This window comes from Centruroides vittatus, unplaced genomic scaffold, assembly GCF_030686945.1.
Source record: "Centruroides vittatus isolate TY-2023 unplaced genomic scaffold, ASM3068694v2 contig_923, whole genome shotgun sequence".
Classification (NCBI taxonomy): domain Eukaryota; kingdom Metazoa; phylum Arthropoda; class Arachnida; order Scorpiones; family Buthidae; genus Centruroides; species Centruroides vittatus.
The window spans coordinates 37,905-65,343 of record NW_027122610.1 but is presented as its reverse complement, the minus strand read 5'-3'; the positions used below and the strand labels follow the sequence as shown (position 1 = coordinate 65,343).

The 27,439-nt window shown below is 27.0% G+C and overlaps 1 protein-coding gene across 1 annotated transcript in view; it reads right to left on the bottom strand.

The window, feature by feature from the left end:
- The window catches only part of Tmem214 (Transmembrane protein 214), an 80,032-nt gene that overhangs the window by 38,405 nt on the left and 14,188 nt on the right, over positions 1 to 27,439 (bottom strand). Inside the window, exons 3-11 of the mRNA XM_067281648.1 lie at positions 23,795 to 23,945; positions 22,952 to 23,083; positions 19,945 to 20,027; positions 17,677 to 17,782; positions 16,540 to 16,621; positions 12,262 to 12,400; positions 11,641 to 11,742; positions 11,265 to 11,356; positions 4,266 to 4,431 (exon numbers count right to left, since the gene is read on the bottom strand). Coding sequence (XP_067137749.1) covers positions 4,266 to 4,431; positions 11,265 to 11,356; positions 11,641 to 11,742; positions 12,262 to 12,400; positions 16,540 to 16,621; positions 17,677 to 17,782; positions 19,945 to 20,027; positions 22,952 to 23,083; positions 23,795 to 23,945 — 1,053 coding nt within the window. The remainder of the gene's footprint in view (positions 1 to 4,265; positions 4,432 to 11,264; positions 11,357 to 11,640; positions 11,743 to 12,261; positions 12,401 to 16,539; positions 16,622 to 17,676; positions 17,783 to 19,944; positions 20,028 to 22,951; positions 23,084 to 23,794; positions 23,946 to 27,439) is intronic.

Sequence of the window (27,439 nt, the reverse complement as noted above, 5' to 3'; positions counted from 1 at the left end):
TGATCTTGCTCCTCATCTTTCTGTACAACTTCAATATTTCTTATTTTGAATGCATATGTATATACATATATATGTATTAAAATTGTCAAAGTAATATCAATTTGATAGAAGTGATTTATTATTATTTTTAAACATTAAGAATTATACTATATATATCAAATATTGTAGCATTTATTTTTGGACTTAACTTTCCATATTTCTTGATTTAGAGACAAAATTACATTTTGATAAAAAATATTTCCAATATTGTCTTCATGGGCTGCAATTTGAAAAAATTGTATAACTATAAATTCCCACTGTCGTCGTCCATCAGTCTGCTTTTCTTTAATCTTGAGAATGAAGTTAGATAGATGAAAGCGGAGACCAGATATTTCCATATCTGGTCTCCGCTTTCATCTATCTAACTTCAGGAAGCCCAAGGAAGGAAGCCAAAATTAACTATATATGGACTTGTAGTAAAAACAGGAAGGCATGTTATTTCAATTTAAAAATTCTCCTCTGAAAGGAGTTAGATGACCTGCACTGCTATATTGCTAATGGAAAAATATGATTTACAGGGACAAGACACTACTAATTTGAGGTGGAGAGTATACATTTTAAATTAAAAAATTATTAAAAAATTGCAGCCCTGCATTGTGACAAGGTCACAATTAATAATTGTTCGTTATTTTTCACAAATATTTTTGATTTTCAAATGATAGTTATCATTTGTCTTTGTTCTTTAGTACTCACTTTTACTAGTTTTTATAATAAAATAATAATATATATTGTCAGTTTGTTAGTTTATTAAATTTGTTATAGTTTTTATAAACATATATAAAAACTTATCTTATTTTCTGAACCATCTTTATATTATATAAATACATATATAGGCATATTCATAAAGTAAAGATACAAAATACAGAAAATATTTCTAAAGCATTTGACTTATAATATTTTTAGATTGATTTACACCTTTAGAACATATATTTGTTTATTTTTCAACATAGTCACCATGGACCTCACTTTGTATCTTTACTTTCCAAACATGCCTCATACATTATATATAATTATATTCAAGTTTAGGTTTAGTAAAATTGAGAATCAATCATAAATAAATGCTCATTGATTTATAAAAGATTCTGGAAAAATTTTTCAAAATTAGCTAACACAACAACATAATTTTATGTTAATGTGTTAATCAAATAGCATCTTTCAAAATAAGAAACAACAGATTATCCCAAAAAGTTAGTTACATTTACTAATAATATTGCTTATGTAATAGAAAAAATCAAATGATATACACTTTGTATTACATTAGCAGCTGTAGTGCTTTCTCGCTAATCCAAACTAATTGGCCAAATGGCCAAGCAGTTTAGGTGGCAGCCTACTTTGTGGCCTGGCTGAACCCATAATCGGCTTGTTAAAAAAAGGCCCTCTTAGTGCCCACATGGTGGAAAGAGTTAATATATATATATATATATATATATATATATCTAGATTAGTGGCATTATATAGAAAGAAAAGGAAGTAAAAAGGAGTACAAATACATATATAATAAAAAAAAATTTTTTTATACTGTCTTTAATAAATAATCCATGCTTACTGGAATTGATTCTATACAGTAAAATAACAACCTTTTCTTTTCCAGCACAAATTTAATTATTTAAAAATGTTTTCAACTGCCTTTAGCAGTCTTTGTCAGTTAATTAATCATGAAAACATTTTTAAATAATTAAATTTGTGCTGGAAAAGAAAAAAGGTTGTTATTTTACTTTATACTGTCTTTTGTTTTATATATATATATTAAAATATGTAGGCTAATACATATTAATTTTTAAATTTATCATGTTTAAAAAATAATCAGTGATTTATTTTTGTTTTTGTGAGAACATTTAACAGAAAGAACAAAATTGATTTGGATTAAGTGGAATTCACATTAGAGAGAATGGATTGTAATGGGAAAATTAAAACTATTGCTAGCATTTCACCTATTTTTCAATTTACATAAATGAAGATCAATGAAGTTTAAGTTTCTGAATATAGCATATTGCATGCCATTAAACAGAACAAAGAAACTTTATCAGTTGCTTAAACTAATATTAAATTTTTAGTCTGTTTAACAGCTTTGGACGTTTTCACTCTAGTTTTAGTCTGAATAAATGCGATTGATATTAATGAATAATTTTGTCATTTCATAGCTTCATTTTTAATGAAGATATGAATCAGTACATGATGATAGCTATATATGAATCTGAAATGTACTGTTAAGCAAATTTTCTAGCTTCAGATTGTTTGAAGAATATTATTTTAAAATAGACTACAGTTTGAAAATTAAAGGAATCTATGAAGGATAAGTATATAACAACATCAACTCAAAACCCAATTTAATTGATTAAAGCCAAATGATTTACTGATTTATTGGGCTATTTTGAAGCTACATTAATAATTAGTTATCAATCAATTTGACTAGAGATAAGCAGATATGCTACCATCTTATATTAATTTTAATATAATAATTATAGTAATTTATAATTATTACATGGACCTTGCTACTCAATTACACTATGTCAATTATGCTACCTAAACTCCATCCGAGGTCCAGGTAGTGAAATTAGCAATGCATATACACGGTAAGCAGAAGTTGTGGGTTTGAGCCCCACTGTGGGCCAATTCTTTTCTTTCAGAGATTTCTAAACTGAAAATTAATTTATTATAATAATTATAATTAATATGAGATGATAACATATCCACCTACCTCTAGTCAAATTAACTAGTAACTAATTATTAACAGCATGAAAATAAACCAATAATTCAGCAGATTGGCTTTTATGGAGGATAAAGACTATAAATGCTGTTTCAAGATAATATATTAGTTCATGTTTACAGCAGTAACAGAAGTTTTCTTTCTTGGAGAATGCACTACCCAAGATGTATGGTCCTTAAAGATAGACTAGCATTATAACTGTATAAATATTTGCTATTTTTAATGCACTTTTGGTAATTTTCTTTTATCATCGTTGTAAATAGCATAAACTAGTTTTATTCTACTGTAAATGATACAATTTGCTGTTATGACATTTCTGATAAATGATTCATTATTATTAATAAGTTTCCAAAAGTAAATTTGGATTTATATTTACTGTCAGTATTTTATCTTTAAGCTGCTTAATTTCCTTATAAATGTGAAATTGTTAATATAATTTAGTAAAATAAATAAACAATAAGATATAAATTGTTTAGTAAATTTAGTTAAAAATGTTTTTCATAAAACAAAGAAAATTTTATGACTCTTTTAAATATTTTCTGATGTTTATTTCTTTATGCATTTAGAATCATTTAGTAAAGACAATCAAATTTTGCAAAGAATATTTTATATTAGCCAAAAAGTTAAACACTGTTTCCAACTAATAGTGATACACTTTTAAATCCATTATCTAAAAAATAACAACTAATAACAATAAAAATATTACTTACATCATTGACTATTTTAAAAAAACAGCATATATTTTATATCAACAATGAAATGATCATACTTTTAATAAATAAGAAATCAATAATAATATAATATCAGATGATGTTAAAAATATCATCATCTATCATTGTTTTTAGTTGAGCAATCAGTAATGTAATACATTTGGAAATAATCATCAGTGGAATATTATAAATGCATTTTAAAATTATTCTAAATAAATAAAACTTATGTGAAAAACAATGTATCAAAAATAACAAGTACTTAGTATAAATTTAATATGTTATGTAATTTATGAAAAATATAAATTTTATACTTTTAAAGAATGACAGAATAATGAGTAAGACAACATTGATGTCATTAATTTTTAATTTTTTTATAATAATTGTTAATTTTTGTATAATAATTTTTAAATAATGTTTTTCATTTTTAAAAGATTTTATGCGTACTAAAGTATTTCTTTTACATAAATTGCTACTTAAAACAATAGACATTCAAAAATATTGTCTGTCTACTATTCTATTACAGATAGAATTAGCATTTTAAATAGTTTTCATAATTTGATAAGTGAAATAATTCAATAAGCTTATTTGAACTGTTTACATTAAAACAAGTTTTAGTTTTAATATTAGCTACAGAAGAAGACAAAAAAAAAAAAAAAAAAATTCATTCCGTAAATAATAATATATTTTAATTTTTCCATAAACTAAGGGAAAATTTCTAATCTGTACTTTTAATATTAACAATCTATTACTTAATATAAAAATAATGTATTTCATTTGAAAAATCTCATATCAAATTTTATTTTACTTACATTACAATATTTTACACAGTCTGTATATCCTTCTTGTCCTGTTTTCATTTGTGCGCTGAATTCATCATTAGTCACTCGAAAAGTTGACAATGTCTCTTTCAAAAGTTTTTGAGGAAATGAAGGAGGTAAGTTTTCCCACTGTTCCAATAAATGCTTCATTAACATACTAAATAAAATAAAGTTTTTGAAAATCAATTATTTTTATACATAAAAGAATTTTATAACTACAGCAGCAATTCAGTAGAACAAAAAATAATTACATATGATACTGTGTTATCTTTATAAATATTACTATAATAATAAGTTTATTTCTCTTAAGTCCATTATTGATGTAATTAAACAGAACACTAAATTTAAACTCAACTTATAAAAGCTGCAATTTATTTCTTAAACAAATAATGGAAAATATTTCTCCCATCTTCAATACATTCTTATAACTTTTAACTGTGTAAAACTAATGATGTTACAGAAAATTAAATATTTTGTAGGAATTATTATTTACTTGTTAGTGTAAAAATTAAGTGTCTACAATCATTTATACAATAACTTATTCTTTGACATGGTAGTACAGTTACTCTATGTTTAATTAAGCCTGTAAATAGGCATTGTGAGTTGCTAAATCATTTTTAGCTATGTACAATAATTTTTCATTCTGTTCATATATAGTAAAACTTTTTCATTTTCCTAAAAAGTGAATTATATCATCTCACCCATAACAATTAATTATCAAAAGCTTTATGCATGCTCAGTGCTAGACGAAAAAATCTAGAAAAGATGGAGAAATACTTTACTTTTAATAAACAAACCACTTTATTTATTACTTTAGTTCAAATTTCATTCTGCTCTTAATTAATTATTAATTTATCACTTATTAAAAAGAAATACACTATTTGTCAAAATAATTTCTTCAATTAAAAATATATTCAAACATCATTACTCATTCTTTTCAACCTCAAAATCTAAGACAGAAATCTAAAATATTTCATAAAATGAATAAAAACAGAATGACAACAAGTTATTTAAATTATCAAGAATAATAGCACATTTTAATTTCAGCAATGTAATAAAATTATTTTATATCATAACTTATGACATGTAAGATATCTCCTATTTGTACTACGTTCTTGAAGTTCATTTATTAATAAGATAATTTTGAGAAACAAAATTTTGGTTTATTGTTTCGACTTTCAATGAATATGCATTCTTTAAAACAAAAAAATAATAATAATTATTATATGTAAAAATTTATGATACTATATATACACTAAAAATAAATAAATTCTATAAATAGTTTCTAAGAAAAAGACTTATTTGATATTTATAGATTAAAGAAATTATGTTAACAAACAGGATATAGACAAGGTTTGCTATATCTTGTTCTTAAATTGGGCAAAGTTGTGCAAGATGTAATTGTTCAGTGGATAGTAGTTGATTTTTTTAAGTGAAAGAAGGGATAAATATTTTAATGCAATTTAAAATATGTATGATTTTACATCTTGTGAATTTAACCAAATATTAACTTAAACTAGAACCAACAAATGTCGTGGCTCAAACTTTTCAAAATTATTGGAAAAATGCCAATTTATTCACATAACAATGACTCACCATAAACTGAAAGTTCAAATATAAAATATCTTAAATTTTCAAAATTAAAGACATCTGTAAAACATTGGTTAAATAGTTGCTGAAGAAAAAGCAAACTTAACGAAATATTTTTATATTTTAAATTTGTCAAAGTATGAGTAAAACACTCATTTTATTTGCTATTTTTGGGAACTCCTACGTTTTTTTACTGTAAATTTAATATTTTAACAGTCTGTCCTATATATTTGCCTGAACTCATTACTATAGAAAAGGCCTTTTAAGTACTCTCCGGACAGAAAAAATAAAATAATAAACATTGATGTATGTCAAAATTTATGCTTTTCCTATGATCTTCATTTTGAACATATTTTAATGGTAGATTTTTTTAATGAAAGTTATTTATTAGTGGATAAAATACTATTAATATTTTATTTTACACTTACTTTATTACTCTTATATAAAGAAAGCATATAAAAATTATGTCTTTTAAAAATTATATATAAATATTTTAAAAATGTTTATACATGAAATTACTGAAAAAGACTTAATATGTTTCTCTAGATATAAATTTGCATATAAATTTAAAGATAGATGTAAAACAAAATCAAAAAATTTTAGTACAGTTTATATATTGTATCATATAAAATAATAAAGTTTTTATTCTGCTTAAGTTGGTTGCCAAAATAATAGACAAAATATTAAAATTTCTTCATAAATATAATTCTATATATGTGTTATTAGTAAAACTTTTAATCTAGGTTTAAATAAGTCTGTTAAGGGCCAGTTGCATGAGTTACTGTATAAAATACAGAATAACTTTGACCTTGTCACAAAATCTAAAGAATATATTACACTTATTATGTGTTTATTTGACTCAACAGATAGTTATCGGTCAGTTAGCTGAAAAATTCTTAGTGTAGTCACATTACTGAAAGCAATGGTGAACAAGACAAAGGAGCAAAAATCGAGTAATCAAAACTGTGGGATAAATTGGATTAGATAAGAAAATATTAATATATGTTAGGAGATTCAGTGGATTCTATCTACAATATTTTAATTTAAACTAAAATAATTAATAATTTCATATTATAAAATAAAATTCACTTAACTGACATTTAACATAAAACTAACTTTTTAAATCAAAATTAATTCTTAGATTTTATAATCACTATACAACATTATAAGATGTTCTAATCTTTCTTAAAAGTATTCCAATATTAAGATAAACTTCCTTTAAATATTAAAAATAAAGGTTATCCACACTGGAATCAGAGCTAGTCAGCCATCTTGTTTCTTCACTGATCTACAGAATAAATTTTAACCAACTAATTTCAGTTAGTTAACTTACTCATTCGTTTATCCCAAAGATTTACACTTATGCAATATGTCGAAAATAGTTCTGTAGATTAAAATGCATTTTAACCTTGAAATTAAACCTCATGCAGTCAACTTTGAAATACTCTAGTGCAGCGATGTAAAGTACTTAATTTTAGTATCTTAGGAAACCGACTATAATTACGGTCGGTGAAACTTCCATTAACCTAACGGGTACATTACGCGGATTCGAGATTAGTTTGCCAGGCCTGGGCTTTTAAGCGTGCACCGAAAGATTAGTAATAATAACGATAAATACCAAGTCAAATCAAAAGTTCAAATATATTTAATTAATAACTAGAACGTACTACGTACAAATGTCAATAATTCCAAACAAAATTTATTAACGAAAATCAACAAGTCAACCCAACAATAAACTTAGCTACTTAGCTTAGCTTAATAGTAATTCCCCTTTGAAATTCGACAAATCAAATACTTAGAAACTATGAACAAAATCTCTTACTAATTAAACGTCTATCCGTCACCTCACTATACGAAGAAAACTATTTCCTCAATCCTTTCGATATCGTCAAATCATCAATCGAACTCCTCTTTAACACCTTGGATCGTCCAACTATCAATCTGGACTTCTATCAGAAAATACTTCGCTTTCGAATTAACCTCTCTCTCAAAGTCGCCTCGGTTTGGAACTCACCTCTCCTTCTTCGGTTAACGTACGGGTTTTATACTGTGAGGTGACGTCACACTTGAGCTGGGTTACTCCTCTTATTTACATACTTAGTTGCTAACATTAACTTTCTGTTCTGGCAGCTTTAAGTTTCCGACAAAGCTTATAAACCGTTTACAAAATATTTATCATAATTTTCTGGGATGTTTAAGACGGTTTATCAAGTATTTCTCTACTAGTGATTGTGGGGACTCCCCCCTCCATTTTTTTTCTGCGGACTGTTACTTCCGCCGGGCAGCGCAAGTGCGCAAGATGTTTCCTATGGCGCTTATTTCTCCGTGAGTTGTTTTATCTTCATTTTTCATTACTAACAAGAGAGTGGTGGGGAACCTTCGTCCTAAATAAACATAAACCCCAAACAAAAGATAATAAAACGGAATTAATAATAAAATAAAAATAACATTCGGACTCAGTTCCTTACACCGATTCTCAACATTCTTAGCTCCGCGACCCCAAATAGTAAATATAAATAAAATTAATATTTTGCAACCCCCACCCAAAGGAATAATAACAGTAAGCCTTACTATTACTAATTGAATTTTGACTGTAATTATACATGTAAATTTTTTAAAATATTATATAATCACATTGCACTAATTTTATACATTAAGAAAATACCGACGGTATAAAAAGTGTAATACAACTAATTATTTAATTAGAAAAGCATTACTGTCCTTAAAATTCTATTATTATTTATATTTGTCTACGTGGACGTTATTTATTAATAGGACTTTATACTGGGGTTTAAAGATTGGCACAGTAATGAGAGTTAATTCAGGAAAAATTTCTTTATTATATCACCTGCTACTACAGGTGATATAATAAAGAAATTTTTCCTGAATTAACTCTCATTACTGTGCCAATCTTTAAACCCCAGTATAAAGTCCTATTAATAAATAACATCCACGTAGACGAATATAAATAATAATAGTGTAATACAACTATTCCTATTATTTTATGTCGCTGCGTTTATAGCAAAAGGTATGAACATGTATGCATGACATGTACAGTACATACATGAACAATCTACAAGTTCCAACTTGATGTGTAGATGCTCTTTGTAATTTAATCTCCTTCTATAATACTTGCTGTGAGAGCATGTTTGAACATGCAAATGGATGCATTTGAACAAGTTGTGCTGTCACTAGTATAAAAGAGGCACTGGCAATTGCACCATTTCAGTTAAGTTTTGAATGTGAAGCGTGTGTCTGGTGCTTTTATTTTAGTGAGCAGTCAACCGGGAAACTGAATTGTTTTTTTTATTTAATTTCTAATGCAAAATAGATAAATTTGTGAAAAAATGAAGTGAGCCATCTACATCCAGTGAATTGGTTGTCAAGGTTGAACAATGACAATTATTTAAATTATAGTTTCACCCGCAACCCCCTTTAATATCACCGCAACCTCCAGGTTGAGAAAAGCTGCTCTAGTTGTTCAATCCACCAAATATGATGTCAAGAAAGACTGCAGCATGCATATTTAATGCACTGTAACATTCCTTATCTACTTGTACTGTAATTAACAAGCTAGATTTAGATTAAAATCACTAACAAACTACAAAATGAAAATAAAGATTATAAGATATAATACGTGGTACGATCCAAAAGTTCAGGGACTGCAGTAATCTATGACAACAAAAGCATGTATTTGAAGTTACAGCATATGAAATGGATTCTACCAAACCATCTCTACGTGTTCAGGTTAATTTCACCCATGTCATGTGATTAAACCGCGAGTGCTGCTGTTTTTTTTCGGAGATAGTTACCTTTGTTCTGTGACGTAATAAAAGTGGAGTTTCAAGAACAACCTCCAACATTTCGACTTCACCATGGTAGAATCACCGTACACTTTTCTTAGCAATTTCAAAGTCTCCGTAGGTGTTTTACCTAAACGCTGACAAAATTTAATGTTGGAGATTGTTCTTGAAACTCCACTTTTATTACGTCGCAGAACAAAGGTAACTATCTCCAGAAAAAAACAGCAGCGCTCGCGGTTTAATCACATGACATGGGTGAAATTAACCTGAACACGTAGAGGTGGTTTGGTAGAATCCATTTCATACGCTGTAACTTCAAATACATGCTTTTGTTCTCATAGATTACTGCAGTCCCCGAACTTTTGGATCGTACCACGTAGAATATACAGATTAAAAAATATTTACTGATTAATTTAAAATTTAAAGAACTTCCAAACACACTGTAAATTCGACTTACTTCTACTCTGAACCGAACAGTGCTAATGTTTCTTCTGTATCTTTCTTTCTTCGCTAACGTTTTCGAACCTCTGGTTCTTCTTCAGGTGAACGGACAAGTTATTTGATGGCAAGAATCTTTCAAAAAAAGAATTCTGAAAGCTCTATGTAAACACGCGCCGTCTTCGTCATTCTGCGCGTGTGCAGCTGATGGAAGAATAGCTTTACGTTATTCCGTATCATAGACCAGCATTTGCCAGGCCATCGATAATGATAATTCTTCTTTGCTATTGATACATTTTTCCTCCTTTGCCATTTTATGTATCCATATCACTTCAATCCATCTTAAATGGTGCGGCCGCTGCGTCGTTTGTATTATTTTTGCCTCGTTAAAAAATGGCTCTATCTGTGGGTCCATAGCATACTGCGCTAGTGCGGTTGTATATCTGTTATGCATGATGTCTGCTTTATGCTTCTTAACTCTCACATCCAGTGATCTTTTCGTGGCTCCTACGTATACTAGCTCTTTATTCCATCTATGATCTTTCATAGGGATTGCTGGATGTGAGAGTTAAGAAGCATAAAGCAGACATCATGCATAACAGATATACAACCGCACTAGCGCAGTATGCTATGGACCCACAGATAGAGCCATTTTTTAACGAGGCAAAAATAATACAAACGACGCAGCGGCCGCACCATTTAAGATGGATTGAAGTGATATGGATACATAAAATGGCAAAGGAGGAAAAATGTATCAATAGCAAAGAAGAATTATCATTATCGATGGCCTGGCAAATGCTGGTCTATGATACGGAATAAGGTAAAGCTATTCTTCCATCAGCTGCACACGCGCAGAATGACGAAGACGGCGCGTGTTTACATAGAGCTTTCAGAATTCTTTTTTTGAAAGATTCTTGCCATCAAATAACTTGTCCGTTCACCTGAAGAAGAACCAGAGGTTCGAAAACGTTAGCGAAGAAAGAAAGATAGAGAAGAAACATTAGCACTGTTTGGTTCAGGGTAGAAGTAAATTTAAAATTTATTCTAAATTCTAGATATTAATTATCATAATATAATATTCTCATTACCTTTTGATTCTTAGAGAATCAAAAGTAACTGTTTTCATTTATATTTATATAACTAATAAAATTTTTCATACCTTGATTGAACAAGATGTTTAGTATACAGCTGCCTCCAGGCACTATAACAATGTTTGTCATGGAGCAAGCATTCAACTAAACTGGACAACAACTAAAATAATAAATAAATATAATTACTTTATTTATAAATTCATACGATAATTTAATGTTTTCATCAAATTATTCAACTATTTTAATGATTATTCAACTTAATTTCATATGAATTTTCAAAAACATAAGTGCCTGTATTAAATTATTTATTACTTTATTATTAAGAGTTTTTGAGAAAAATAAATTCTTATAATTTATGTTATATTTTATTCCAAGAAATTTTATTAATATATACATAACAATTTGTTTAATTTGATATTAATAAATAAAATTTGAAAATCTTACCTGTCTTCTCAAACCTTCTGAACAAGAAGGTTGCAAACGACATAAATAAGATAAGAAATAATTCCTTAAGACTGTCTCAGGATTTGGTCCATAACTGAGCTCCTAATAGAAGTAAAAAATTGAATGAAATTTTATGATAAAATATAAATTGCATTTTGTATTAATATATGAGATACAAGTTATGAGATATATTACTGTGATGATGATAAATAATTTATTTTTATATTTTTCATTGAAATAATCACACATTTACAGAGTACATTACTATTAATGATCATTTTTAGTTCTTAAAATTTTTATGGAAATTAAAAATTATACGTTTTTTTTCATTTCATCAATTTGAAAACATGTTTAGAGAAGACAAAATAATTTTATTTAGAGATTAATGAAATTTTATCTCTGTTTCCAAAATGAATAAAAAATTGCAGTATGTTATACTTTTTAAACTGTGATAAACTTTTAAATAAGGATATTACAAATTTAATAACAGTTCAGCAGATTTTGATTTTAATATTTAAAATTTGTAAATGATCATTTAAATTATTTTAAAAAATTTACTATTTTAAATCTGAAATAAAATTAAAATGATAGCAACTTTATGTTGAGTAACACAAAAATTACCTTAAGTCTCGGATAAAGATTCTGCAGCTGTTTCTGCAGATTGCCAGGCAATCCTGAAGGGGTATAAACAAAATCCAAAATAGGAAATAGTTCTTTCACCCCTAACACTTCACTACATGAAGTCACATTTGGATAAGATCTGTAATTAATTTTTAATTGAAAAATTATTATAAAAAAAACTATGACTGACTATATAACACTTAATGGAACATTAAACACCTTCCATCACTGAGAAATGTTTATTTAATAAAACACTAACATTGTCAGCCTCATGGAATAGGCCATCCTCAGGTGTAATTGAGTTCAAACGTTTTTTTAAAAATTGCAACAATGGAATGTTCGAACATTATACATTCAAATTTAAAACAAAAATAATAGATAAATTAACAAATAACAAAATAAAATGTACTAAATACACTAAAGCAACAACAATATAAACAATATAATAAAATAAATAAAATAAAATAAATACATAAAAATGCATCAAAATATAAGGTTAGGTACAGACTAAGAATTTTATATTTTAATTTTTCTTTTATGTAGAGTTTCCAGGCAGAAGCTAATCCATCTGCATCCCTGGCATTACTACAACAATCCTTTAATTTACTTTTATAGATTTTAATGTTTTTCTTTGTGCAAAGCTAATAATAGGGAATGCCGTGAAGCAACTATCCTCAAGACCATGCATTCCCCATTATTAGCTTTGCACAAAGAAAAACATTGAAATCTATAAAAGTAAATTAAAGGATTGTTGTAGTAATGCCAGGGATGCAGATGAATTAGCTTCTGCCTGGAAACTCTACATAAAAGAAAAATTAAAATATAAAATTCTTAGTCTGTACCTAACCTTATATTTTGATGCATTTTTATGTATTTATTTTATTATATTATTTATATCGTTGTTGCTTCAGTGTATTTAGTAATATTTTATTTTGTTATTTATTTGTTAATTTATCTATTATTTTTGTTTTAAATTTGAATGTATAATGTTCGAATGTTCCATTGTTACAATTTTTAAAAAAACATTCAAACTCAATTACACCTGAGGATGGCCTATTCCATGAGGCTGACAACGTTAGTGTTTTATTAAATAAACATTTCTCAGCAATAGAAGATGTTTAATGTTTCATTAAGTGTTTTATAAATGCTGAGTTTGACATTTAGTTATGACTATAACTTTTAATTATTAATATATTCAGTAACTATACCAAAAATCTGAAAGTTGTTAATATAATTGCTGAATCATATTTAAAATAGACATGATTCAGTGATTATAAGATTACTAATAATCTTCACATGCAATAAATTATAAAAGATTTTTAGGTTAATATACTGAAAAGATGTGTTAATATGTAAATTAAAAATTCAAACTGACACTAGCCATATACATTTGAATATTCCAAAAACAGCTGAAGTTTTGTTAAAATATTTTAACTTTAGAAAAAAAATACACAAGGTGTAACAAAGGTAATTGTTTAGAATTACCTTTGTTACACCTTGTGTATTTTTTAATGATTCTCTTTTCTACCACAGGACTTTCTTAATATTTTAATATTAAGATATTTATCTTATAATTTGAATATTTAACACTTAATTATATATCTTGTATTCTATTGCAATGACAAATATTTACTTGATAGATCAAATATATTAAATACAGTAGTTATAATAAAAATAAAATATTTAATAACTATCATTTAAATTATTAAAATTACTGTATATAATTTGCACAGAGAAAAACAAGAAATTAATTCTATTTCTGTTTAATATTTTTGACTGATTATAAGCAAAGTAAGACTATTCTAATTAATATCCTTGTCTGTACTGAATATGCCATTTATTATTATGGAGGATGTCCAAAAATGTACTGTGCAGTGGAAAGGTTTAATAAAAAAAAAATAAAAAAATCAATAAAAGTGAAGTTTTACATATAATATTGCTGTTTCTCCCCAGGGAAACATTCTTCAAAAATCACAGAATCCAGGTAAAGTCTGGAGACCTAACAAGCCAGATTCTACTGAAGATTATGCAGTCAGCAAAGAAGTCTTCCAAAAACCAGAACATCTGTGGTGAAGCAGTAACTCCATCTAACACAAAGTGGGAATGCAAAACACAACTTACAGGTCTTGAATGCAAAGCTGTACATATAACTAATGTCATTACAAATTTCTCATTGCACAGTAACTTTTTGGATACCCTGTAGTTACTTATTGCACTATATCAAATACCTTTAAATATATTCTCTCTTTTTTCCGAATATTTTGTTTTATAACTGATCAATAGTATCAATTAAATAGATTTGAGTTGTATGTCAAAGAAGAAAAACAAAGATAAAATAAAACACATTAAGAATAGAATATATTTGAAATATAAGAACTGTTCCAGGTTAATTATAATGCAATAATTGAGTATAAAGTAAAATGAAATTTAGTTTATAAATATAAAAATTGAAGAGTTTTGTAAATTTTTCATATATTGATCCAATTGTTTTGAAAACCTTCAAAATCATAATCAGTCAACAAAATTGTTCTTACTAAATACCACATTTAGTGAGTTTTAGAATATCATCATCATTTTATAAATTTTTATGTACTTCTTATGACCATCATGTAGTAGGGCCATCCCATTTTATAACAGAGCATTTCTGGTCAGGTCCAAGTAGTAATCCTATGGGAACCTCACTTAATTATTGATTTTTTAAATATTTTTTTGAAAGGAAAACATTATATGGGTCCCCCAACAGAGAGTGACTATGCACACCATTTAATTGGTAATACATTTAGTTTTTCCTTGATAAGGATAGTAGTCATTTTTCCCAATGTGAGAGAGAAAAAGAGCTGACGACTAATTATAGCTGTATACAAAAAACGTACAATGATGAAACATTGCAATGACTGTGGATGTTCTATGAATTTGCTGGATGGTAATGTTGATGACTGGTAATGGGTCTCATACGGTTTCTTCAGTGTCGTTAATGTTCACACACACTGATTGGTCACTCACACCTGCCAAAATGTTATGATCCCACTAGATGTATCTCCTTTTTGTCTTTCTTCTCAATTTTGTTTTTTGGTCTTTTCATGAGTGAATTTCATTCAAGATTTAGTCCAAATTTGAGTTTGATTCTTCTAATTTCAATTCATAATGCTGAATAATAGCATGTCATCTTAGTTGAGATGAATTTAACAGAAATATATTGATGTATGTTCCTGGTTTAGTTCCTTTGAACTTTTGGTTTTACAAGTTTCATTTTATGTAAAAAAAAAATAGTAAAGTTCAAATTTAAATCTTATGACTTGGTAAAGATTTCAGACCCACACATATACATAGAAATTAATAATATATGTATTAAATTACTTAATAAAAATTAAATTATTGTTTAGATTTAACTACTTGACAATTTAACATATTTGATTTAATAGGTATTCTTCAATAATACATTTTTATTTAAGTAATTACATTTTTACTTTCTAATTAAATTTATTATTTTTAAATAACTATTACAAATATATAGTTTTCTTAAATAAATTTTAAAAATAAAATACACTTTTATGCTCATCATATATAAAATAAATTTAGAATGTTCAATTCAGCCAACAAACAAATTTCTATTAATATAAATGTAAGTAGTGAAGTTATAAAATACAAATAATAACTTTTTGATGATAAATTAAGATAAAATGAAATATTCTTTTAGTATTATTAAGATATAATTTAAAATTCATTTACCAAACTTTAAATTTGTATCAAAGTCTTCATCAAAAGTCAATGTATTAACGAAATGACAGAAAAGATTATTCATCTCGTCATCCATTAAGTCTTAAAAATGTTTTATTTCAGTTTTGTTTTTTTTACCTAACGTAATACGAACTTTATAAGTTTCTGCTATTGTTAATATTCCATATTTTTTTATAAAGTGTGGAATTACAAGCAAAACATAAGTCAATGCTTATTCAGAATTGAAAATGCAAAAATGATTGTACAGTACACTAACAACAACAATAAAGAAAACATTTTAAATAATAAAATAAACCTACTTTATGTCCTATGTATAATCTAATTGGCATATTTAATGCATGCACTTGTTTATACGTTACAGCCAATACATTAATCTATCTACTCTCTTTATATTCAGTAAAAATCACAAATTTAAAAATGAAACAATAAAAATAAATTTTCTGTGTAATAAATATTACTATTACATCATGACATTGCTATTATTTTCAAGTGTTTAAAAGCAAATTTAAATATAAATAAGTTTGATAAAGTAAAACTTACCTTAATAAGTCATTTAAGTAATCAATTGTAAATTTAGAATAAGCCCTCATTCCAACCAAAGGTAACATTAACTCTAACCAAACTAAAATCAAACAAAAATATTAATTGATATATTTTATTTATTATTCTAATAAATAAGTATAGATTGTGTCAATTACTAAAATTATTAATATTTTAATTATTTCTAATAAAGAAAAACATAGTTTTAAAAATTATCTTGATAATTCAATAATTCTTAAATAACTATTAAAATAAATTTTGATAAAATTTAATTAATTATAAGACATCAAATAATAAACATATTTTCCATCTTTCCATCAAATTAATATAAAAATTAAATTGAAATTACAAAAAAATATTAAGTTTGCAAAAGATTATAAATACAAGGTGATCATAATTAAAGAGTAAGCATTTAGAGCTCTCTGTAGAAAGAACTATTGCATGAACATCAATCAAATTTGGTAAATATACTATCCTGAATATAAAGTTTCAGTTTGCAAGAAAAAATTTCACTTCAGAATTCAGCTGCTAGGGCAAAATTTTGCACTTCTGTTCTCTTAATGTGCATATTATGTATGTTTACAACAAATTTTGGAATACATAATACACACGTTACATGGGCCCTAGCAGCTGAATTTTGAAGTAAAAATTTCCTAAAAATTGAAACTGTATACTCAGGACAGTATGTACAAAGTATACTAAATTTGATTGAGATTTGTTCAATAGTTCCTTAGACAGAAAGTTTGAACACTTTTCACAACTCTTTAATTATGATCACTAGGTTTATTATTTTAGAATTTATTTTATATGATAATGTAATATCGTTAAGAAAATTTTAGTAATATTTATAAGCTAAAAATATGTAACTCAATCTGTATAGGTCTGATCCTACAATCAACTTAAAAATATATCTAAGCTATGATGTTAATATGAATGTCAATTTTTTCAAACCATTTAATACCATTAATAACTTAAACACAAGAACACAAAAATTAAGAATTTGAAAGCAAAAACTAAAGAATGATATTATAAAAATATATATATTTCTTATAATACATATTAAATATTATTTTCCTTATACCAAAGCATATTTTTTACATATTTAATTTAATGTGTTAAATATCTAAAAGCATTTACCTTTCAAGCCAGCATTGAAGTCTCTCATTCCTGCTTGACCTGCAGCCCAAAGAATAGACAAACATATATTCTGTCTATTTTGATAAGAAGTTCGTAAATCTGAACACTGGAAAATGAAAAAGGAAAAGTCTATTTTTAGTCTCAATTATATATATATATATATAATATATTAACTTTAATGCTTTTAATTACTATATATTACAAATTTTTTCAGAACTTAATTAAGATAAATCAATAAACAAATTATGAGAAAATAAAAAAATATAACAATTGTGATCTATAGTAATATTTCACATTTTATTTCTTGTTTTTCTTTATATTATCCTTATTATATTTTAATTATATATGTCTAATAATGCATATTCAATCAAACGATTAATTAAATAGTATATAATTTAATTTCTTGAAATTATTATTTAAATGTATAATTGATTAAAACAGTAACTTGAATTTTTCTCTAATGTAAAACTGCTTATTTTATAAAAATTAAATCTTGAATGTTTCAATTATTGTTATTAAATAGTTCAATTATCAAAGAAAAATATGTAAAATTGGTGTCTGGTAGTTGAGGCTACAGGTGTCTTTTGTTGTGCACTTTGTTAACTTGCAAGAACCGCAGTGTTGGTAATTTTCGTTCAATTAATTTTACTAAACAAAGTTTTGTTTCAAATTTTATTTAACAGTTTTTGAAGAAATACTACATATTAATTAAAATGCAATGTTCACTGGTCAAAAGAGGGAGACCATTGCTAAACTGTATCAAACAGGGTAGTAGAAAAGACTTATCTTCTCCATCCACTTCTAAACTTATAACAGATTATAACTTATTTGGTGATAAAGTTTCACAGGAATTATCTTCAGCTGCTATTGATTCGTTTCAGGATATAACTCCCCATAGCCCCCAAAGACCTCAAGGTGAGCCAAATATTTCTTATTCCTCTTCTTTAAATAATGCAAACAGTTTGCCAGACATCCCAATGACAGTTCTATGGGACAAAATTTCCAACTTAATTCTTTCTTCTAATGAAAAACTTTCAACCCAAATGATATCTATTAAGGAAGATCTGGACCTTAGAAGATCTGGACTGAAGATGCGAAAGTATCCGAGAAACCAAAGAGCAATATAAAGATATGCAAGGACAAATTAATAACCTAAAACAGCAAATTGAGACCTTAAAATCAGAAAAAGAAATTATGCAGTATAAAATGGATGTCCTAATTAATGAATTTCATTGTAATAATATAATTCTTTATAATTATCCGACATCACGGAATATTTCAAAACTAGAAATACATAATTTTATTACTTCAGTATTGAAAATACAAAATGCATCACATGAAGATATTCTGGAGATATTCTCAATATTCTGAGATATTCTCAACTGACTAAGTCAATGAACCCAGTAATAAGATTAACTTTACAAAACAATCAAATCCATGATAACTTTTTCACCAATTTCATAAAAATGAAACAACAAAACTCTCTGAATGAATGGACAGATATGCAAATCTCCCCTGATCTAGCAAGAGAATCTAGAATTAGACGTAAACTATTACTCCCAATCTTCCATGATATTAGAAAACAAAACCATCAAGTAAAATTACGTAATGATATTTTAACAATAGGTCGAGATAGATTGGCATTCAGTGCTGTTTTGGGAAAACTGGTTCATGTAGAGACTTTTCTCCCTTTTTGCTTGCCAGGGACAATTGCAAGCTGATGTCCATTGAGGCAGAGTACATTCCATCAGAAGAAACCCATTTAAATTATAGTAATAACTGTATATTTAGTTAATCTATACAATAACAGACCATACAGAAGTATATAATACAACAGTAAAGATAAAATAAATATAAATAAAACATAACTCTTATTTTATAACAGAAATTTAAATTTAAAAATAATACAAATTAAAGACTAAATACAAATAAAATTTGTTGTCTTCATACACCCGTTCCAACCACAGAAACACAATACTGGCAGAACTGATCTTTTTTCTTTGAGACTCTTTATGATTATGTATGCTTATTTACATAATTGTAGTCAGAGAAAAGCCTCAAAGAAAAAGTTGACTTTACAAGTGTTAATTGTTTTTCTGTGGTTGGAAAGGATGTAAAATTTTATTTGTGTTTAATCTTCAATTTGTATTGTTTTTAAATATACATTTCATCCTAGAATTTTTTAATTTTTACAAGAAAAATTTAAATTTTTAAATAAAAATTTTAATAAATTTTAAACTATCATTTACTATTATAAAACTATATTACCTTTGACAAACTATTAACAATAATTTCTGGCTTTTCTTTTCCAAGGCATTGTAAAAATATACGATAACCAAAAGTTGATTGTCCTGTATAGGTTAATAAATTACAACTAAATTTTATTAAATTTTTTATAATACATTAAAAACAAAAAAAAAACAGTATATTAAATGTACAGAAATTATTTATCATGAAATAAATATATTAATTGAATTGTTCATTAGTTAACAATGTTAGAACCTTATCTAGGAAGTAAGTTAGACAGGATCTTTTGTTAACTAGTGACCTTAACGGCATTTATCCTTATGAACTTTGGTTTTAAAGAACAGACTTTGTCAGAAAATGTTGGGTGGAAGCATGATCTTAGTATCTAGAGTTGACAACACTCCTGGAAGTTTGATAATTTTTATGATCTTGCTTAAAACTGAAGAAAAGGATCTAATAGAAGCAGACTGATTGTGATTACTGTCAAAAGGTGTTTGAGCTGTCTATAAAATCAATATGCAGATACAGGAAATCCTCATTAGTTAAGAATTATCTGAGATTTACATAAATCTGTACAATATGCCAAATGCCGTGTAACTAATGTAATTTATTAATCAAAAGGAATATGGCTAGATATACAGAACACTATTTTCATTCATAAAAAATTAATAATACAGTAGAGCATCGTTTATCCGAAAGCCGATCAACCGAAACGTCGATTAACTGAAAGCGTTTCAGTCGGACTGTGTCGTGCTGAATCAAATGTTTTCGATACTTGATTAACTTCTAAAGTATAAATTTTTTTGTTTTTATATTTTTCAATATATTTATTTTGTTTGTACAAAATAAAGAAATAATTTTTAATGATACAATAGCCACGATTATTATTATAAAAATTTTATTTAGGCATAAAATAGACGAAAATTCAACGCAAAGCAACACGCAACGGAGAAAAATTTCAACATGGGATAGGTTAATATATTTTTTCGTACATAATCAGTTATCCGAACAACCCCAATCCCCAATTGATTTGGATAAACAACGCTCTACTGTAATAGTATAAATCTGCTGGTAAACAGCACATATACAGTGAGAACCTTACAGATTACCAGATAGGTTTTACAAAAAGTAAAGCAGAATTCCACAAAATGTAATCTAAAATATTTTCAAAGTGGCCCAAAAAGTAGTAAGTTGCCCATATGTATTAGCCTAAAGCCCTACAAATATTTCAATCTGCTACTTGTAGCCCAAACTTGCAATCCCGAAACCCAGCCGTATTTCACAAGATAAGAGAAAAAAGTGTAACCCATGGGTAAGGAACATCCAAAAATGTGTTACTGTAAAAGCAACCTTAACATAAAATAAGAAAAAAGTGAATTTTAAGAAATTTGTGGATTTCCTGGAATAAGAAAAATTTCCCGGGTTAAAAAAACAACTGGGATCCCATTTGAGAAACCCCAATAAGAAGAGAGTCATTTGGTGCTGGATTGACTTTTGTGGAAAAAATCTACCACCCTTCAAGATCTCTATGAACATTGCAACATATGGACATTGACAAGTTATAATTTGTAAAATGCTGTTTAGTGTCAAACAATTTAAAATAAATTAGTAGTCTAATAAAGCGTAACCAATTTGTCCTACATAAACATGTTGATTTTTTATATAGGATACCTTTTTAAAGCAATCACAATCAGTTCCCTTCCATTAGATCCTTTGTTCTAGTTTTAGGCAAGGTCAAAAAGATCATCAAACTTCTAGGAGTGTTATCAGTCCTAGATACATTTCTGCCTAAGACCGTTCTTTGAAGCCAAAGTCCACAAGGATAATTGTTGTTAAGGCCACTAGTTAACAAAAGATTCCATCTGGCCTACTTCTTCTCTAGCACTGTTATTAACAACTTTCCTGTCTGCATCAAAATTTATCCATTAGTGTATACAGATCCCTTATTATCTCTACAATAAAAATTTGATAGTTCTTCAAATAGTAGCATTTTTTCCTCCTGCTTATTAAAAACTTCTAAATCAAAACTATGCAAATTTGAAAATAACTTTTATTTCCTCCATTGACATTTTTTTTAAACTCATTTTTATATACAGGTTTATTTATTTCTTTATTACAAAGGTTGAGAATCTTTTATCCAAAATTCCAAATATCTGACAGTTTTTGAGTGCTAGTATGATGCATCACAAATGAAAAATTCTACAAAGCACTGCAAATGGTTCTAGTGTTTTCTCCAGGCTGTTTTTTGTCAGGTGTCCTGCCTGGATGGCTTTTCTGGCCACCCAGAAGATAAACTTCATAAGAAGTATGTATATACAAAAGGTATGACTTTTTCATATCCCTTGCGGTAATTCAATGCCAATTTTTAATATAATTATGTTTACTAAAACACATTCAAAATTTAAACAAATTCATTGGAACAGATCAATTAACACTTCTGTGTGAATACAATCTAAAATTAATTTAACATGTCTCTGTGAATATCTTTAAAAAATATTTTCAAACATCTACAGTAGATAGATCTAAAAACCATATTTATATAGGCATAAAAAAAATTTTGTTTCATTGAAAATTAACAAAAATCCCTAAAAAGCTACATAAAATAAAGAAGTCAAGTAAAATCAGATAAAAATGTACAAATATTCCAAAATATGAAATACTTCTGGTCTATTTGATTAGCCAAGCCAATAACCCTGGCATAATTGCCTGCTGTCACAGGAATTTTGGATAAAGATTCTCAGCCTGTATCTTAATGATTCGAAGGACTAAAATAATTGACTCTACTAAACGTTCATATTTTATATTTAAGTAATAACATGTTTTTAAATACAGTGTAAGTATTTATTAAACTATATATGTGTTTATATACATCTAAAATCAAACATGTAATTATTACAGTGAATACATGATCCTTTTGTAGGCTCTGAAATGTCTTTAAGTATCAAAAATTTTGTATAAAATAAATTGTAAAAAGTATTATTATAATTAAATTTGAAATATTATTAAATGTAAAATTTGATTGTATTACCTTTTACCATATCTTGACCCATAGAAATAATACAGTGTTCAAAAAAATGTTTAAGAACTGAAGTAGAGCACTGATTCATTGTTTTTACCAAAATTTCTTTTATTGCTGGAGAGATTATACATAAAGGATAACCTGGAAAATTTAATACAATTAATTTCATAGTAATGTGTAAATTTACACTATATACTGTATATATAAAACTTTGATTAAAATATTTTATTCTTAGTTTAGTTGAAATAAATAGTTTAAAAATCATCTTAAAAAATTGAAAAATGAATAAAGCTTTCCCAAAAAAAAATTTTTTTGGATATTCTTTAGTTATTTAAGTATCTTTTTATCTCTGAAGATGGGCATAAATCAAAAATGTTTTACAAGATATTTAGTTTAACTGAATTTGACTTCAATAAAGAATGTTATTATTCAGACCTATGAGCAAACAAATAGACATGTATGATCCACGAGTGATAACTAAATAGTGAATTATTGTTGTTATTAGAATGTAACAAGCAAATATTTTAATATCAGTGAATGAAATTAAAATTGCAAACATTTTTATAAAAAAGCAACGAAAACATTTGCAAATGATTACTGTTATATTCTTGATTTTATCTGAATTGATTATTATTATGATGAACATTTTCACATACATTAAATCAAAAATAATGAATATTTACGAAAAATTTTTATTTAGAAATATAAAGTACACTTAATATCAAGCAAAAACATAAATATTTAATTCAAATAGCAAGAGACAACTGTTAAAGAAGTGATCATAAAAATGTATTAAAATATATTAAACTTTACATTTCTATCTAATTTTCAATCTAGAGAAGAAACACTTACCAGCACTTTTGTCACTGAAAATTACATCATTCATTTCTACATTAAGTTTTACATTAAAGAATGATGCTAAGTCTTTGAGCCAAATAGATGGAGTTTCAGGATATCTAGTTTGTACTTCATCCAGCAAATTCTGTATTTGTGAAATACTCAGCTGAAAAAGTATAAACAAATTTATAAGTTTCAGAAAAAAAAACCTAAATGCTAACTAAACTTAATTAATGAATTAAATACTAACATTTTTTAAATAATTATAATCCAATCAATTTACATTCATATAAAAAATACTTTCAGGTAGATATTAATTTAGATCAGTGATTCCCAAAGTGGGTGCTATTGCCCCCACTTTGAAAGTGATAGAAAATTCAAGGAGACATTGGAAGGCAAGAGGTGGTAGGGGTATTAGAAGACAAGAGAGAAAAGAATTCATTTTTACACTGGAAGACCTCACAACCATCAGTACAAAGGATAGCAAGGATGACATGGAGGTGCAATGGCAACAATACCAATAAAAAGACAGATTTCCCTGACTAAACCAGTTACCAGTAATTAACAGTTTCACTAACCTAGACCGACATACAACTATGCTGATAAATAGAGCCTGGACTAACACACTACTAACCAATCAGATGTTATACTCCTGCAGATTACTTATGACAAATAAATGTAAATTTTACCCACCAAAACTTGACAGTGTCACCCACAGATTAGACAACTGTAGTCATTTCCACAATATAAGACTGACTGATACAAGACCTACAGAGGTCCATCAATGACATCACAACCTTAAGTGCATGCTTAAAGCTGCAACCTCTTCACCTGTACATGGATATCTTAAAACTGTACTTTTAAGACTATACCAAGACATATAATTACTAGAGGATGCCTCATTATCACTAGCCAACACCATTTGCAGACCCAGAAAAATGTCAACATGGGGGAAAATAGCCAATGCAGCTAACGTCCAACCACCCTGCCAGAGAGTGGGCAAGCAAGCAAGAATTCATTTTAAAACAAAAAATATATAAGAAATATATGCACTAAAAGGGAGCAGTAGTCCAAAAAGTTTGGGAAACACTGATTTAGATTGTTTTAGTATTATTCGTGAATATTTTTTTATGTAAATATTCATATTTTAATCTTTACTAGTTACTGCTTTGCAAGAGAAAATTTATAAAACAATAAATACGAAAGATTAAAATACAAAGAAAATAAATTCTATGGCTTGTCATTTTAAATTAAATTACAAATAAAGTTTTTAGATTATATTTAAAAATTGATAATATCCAAAAATAACCTTAAAAAAAACTGGATAGATATTCAAAGGTAACATTCACCAACATCAAAATCCACCAAAACATAGAATTTTTACTGTAAATTAATGTTTTCATTTGTATATAATGAACATCTTCAGTTTTAATTCCACGAAATAGAACTTTACTGTTCTATTTTGCCACATATATAATGTATAAATTAAATTAAATTAAATTAAATATTTAGGATTACCAGAATGTTTTTTAAAATAAGCAAAAAAACAAATGTAAACCATTAGTTTACAGTAAAATTTCTACATTTTACTTGATTTTGGTGTTGGTCAGTATTACTTTTGATTATTATATACATGGTACAATCCAAAAGTTCGGGGAATGCAGTAATCTGTGACAACAAAGCATGTATTTGAAGTTACAGTGTATGAAATGGATTCTACCAAACCACCTCTACGTGTTCAGGTTAATTTCACCCATGTCATGTGATTAAACCACAAGCGCTGCTGTTTTTTTCCGGAGATAGTTACCTTTGTCCTGCGACGTAATCAAAGTGGAGTTTCAAGAACAACCTCCAACATTAAATTTTGTCAGCGTTTAGGTAAAACACCTACGGAGATTTTAAAATTGCTAAGAAAGGTGTACGGTGATTCTACAGTGAAAGGTCACGGTGAAGTCGAAATGTTGGAGGTTGTTCTTGAAACTCCACTTTTATTACATCGCAGAACAAAGGTAACTATCTCCGGAAAAAAAACAGCAGCGCTCGTGATTTAATCACATGACATGGGTGAAATTAACCTGAACACGTAAAGGTGGTTTGGTAGAATCCATTTCATATGCTGTAACTTCAAATACATGCTTTTGTTGTCATAGATTACTGCATTCCCCGAACTTTTGGATCGTACCACGTATAACATCCATTTGAAGAGATCAGAAATTGAAATAGAAATAGAAAAAACTATTAGTTTGTAAATATTATGCAAAAAAAGGAATTCACACTTGAATATTATGGGAACTGTATTTATAAGAAAGTGTTGAAAGCATTTCAAAGAATCAATAATATGAAATATTTCTGATTTACAATTTACATTCAAATTCACATATGTGTAATATAAGCTTGATAACATATATAGAAGTAAGAATTATGAAATCAAATACACACACTACAAGTAAAACTGCATAAAACTAGTCTCTTAACTGTCAAGTATGCAATATAAAAAGGATAGAATGAAACTCTGTACAGTAGACAGTCATGTAATTAATTATTGCTGCCTGTGTTTGAAATATTTGGTAAATTAAAATGGATTATATGAAAAAATTGTAGATATAAGAATCTAAAATAAAATTATAAAGAAAATACAATCCCAAAGTCTCACAGGGATTTATTTAGTATAGTTTCACATTAATTTTTTATTTAAATGTTGAGTATGACATTTGATATGTGGCTTGTTATATCGTGTGAATGTTGATAACATAATTATCAGCATTCTCAGTTATGTAATTTGCCACATATATAATGTATAATATAAACAGAAATAAATTGAGACTTTTATTTCTCCTGAAGATCAAAAACATTAGAATTTGCAATAGATTAATTGAATCTTAAAAGCAATTCCTGGAATTGCTTTTAAGATTCAATTCTTTGCTATCTTTTATTTCTGTTTATTTCATAGACCCAATTGCTCAATATCAAAAACTTTTTCTAAATAGCTAGAAATAAGACAAGTTGTGCATATTTAAATACTGCAGCTTCATAACTAGAGTTAAAAGCAGAAGAATTTACAAATATACAATATACAAAGCTAAGTATGTTCAATAAAAAGTTTTAACTTTTTTATAAACTGAATACAAATAAATACTTAAGGATTTCCTGAACTAATCTGAAGTTTATTCATTATATTGTTTATAATATGCATTAGGATACATACAAACAACCAAGCACAAACTTTTTAATAATCAAATCTCTCAACATTAGATTATTTTGAACTATATATTAAACCAAATGATTGCCATAATTAATTGGGCTTCATGCATTGATACTAAATCCTTTGGTTTAGTATCAATGCCTCAGGTTTTAGGATGTTTATTATATGTATATTAATTATCAATACAAACTAATTTGATTTAAAAGTAAATGGTTAGGCTGCCATCTTGTACTAATATTAATATTTTCATTACTTTTAAAACTTAATTTAATAATTTAGACTATTCTAGAAAAAAAATTGATCTGAAGCAGAACTAAAACCAGCAACTCTGCTTACTGTGCAGATGCATTACCAGTTATGTTATCTGGAATTCAATCTGATCTTTGCTTCCAAACCAGTTAATTTGAGAGATACCCTTATAGATCATCTCAGTTACCTAGTTACTCATCACAAATAAC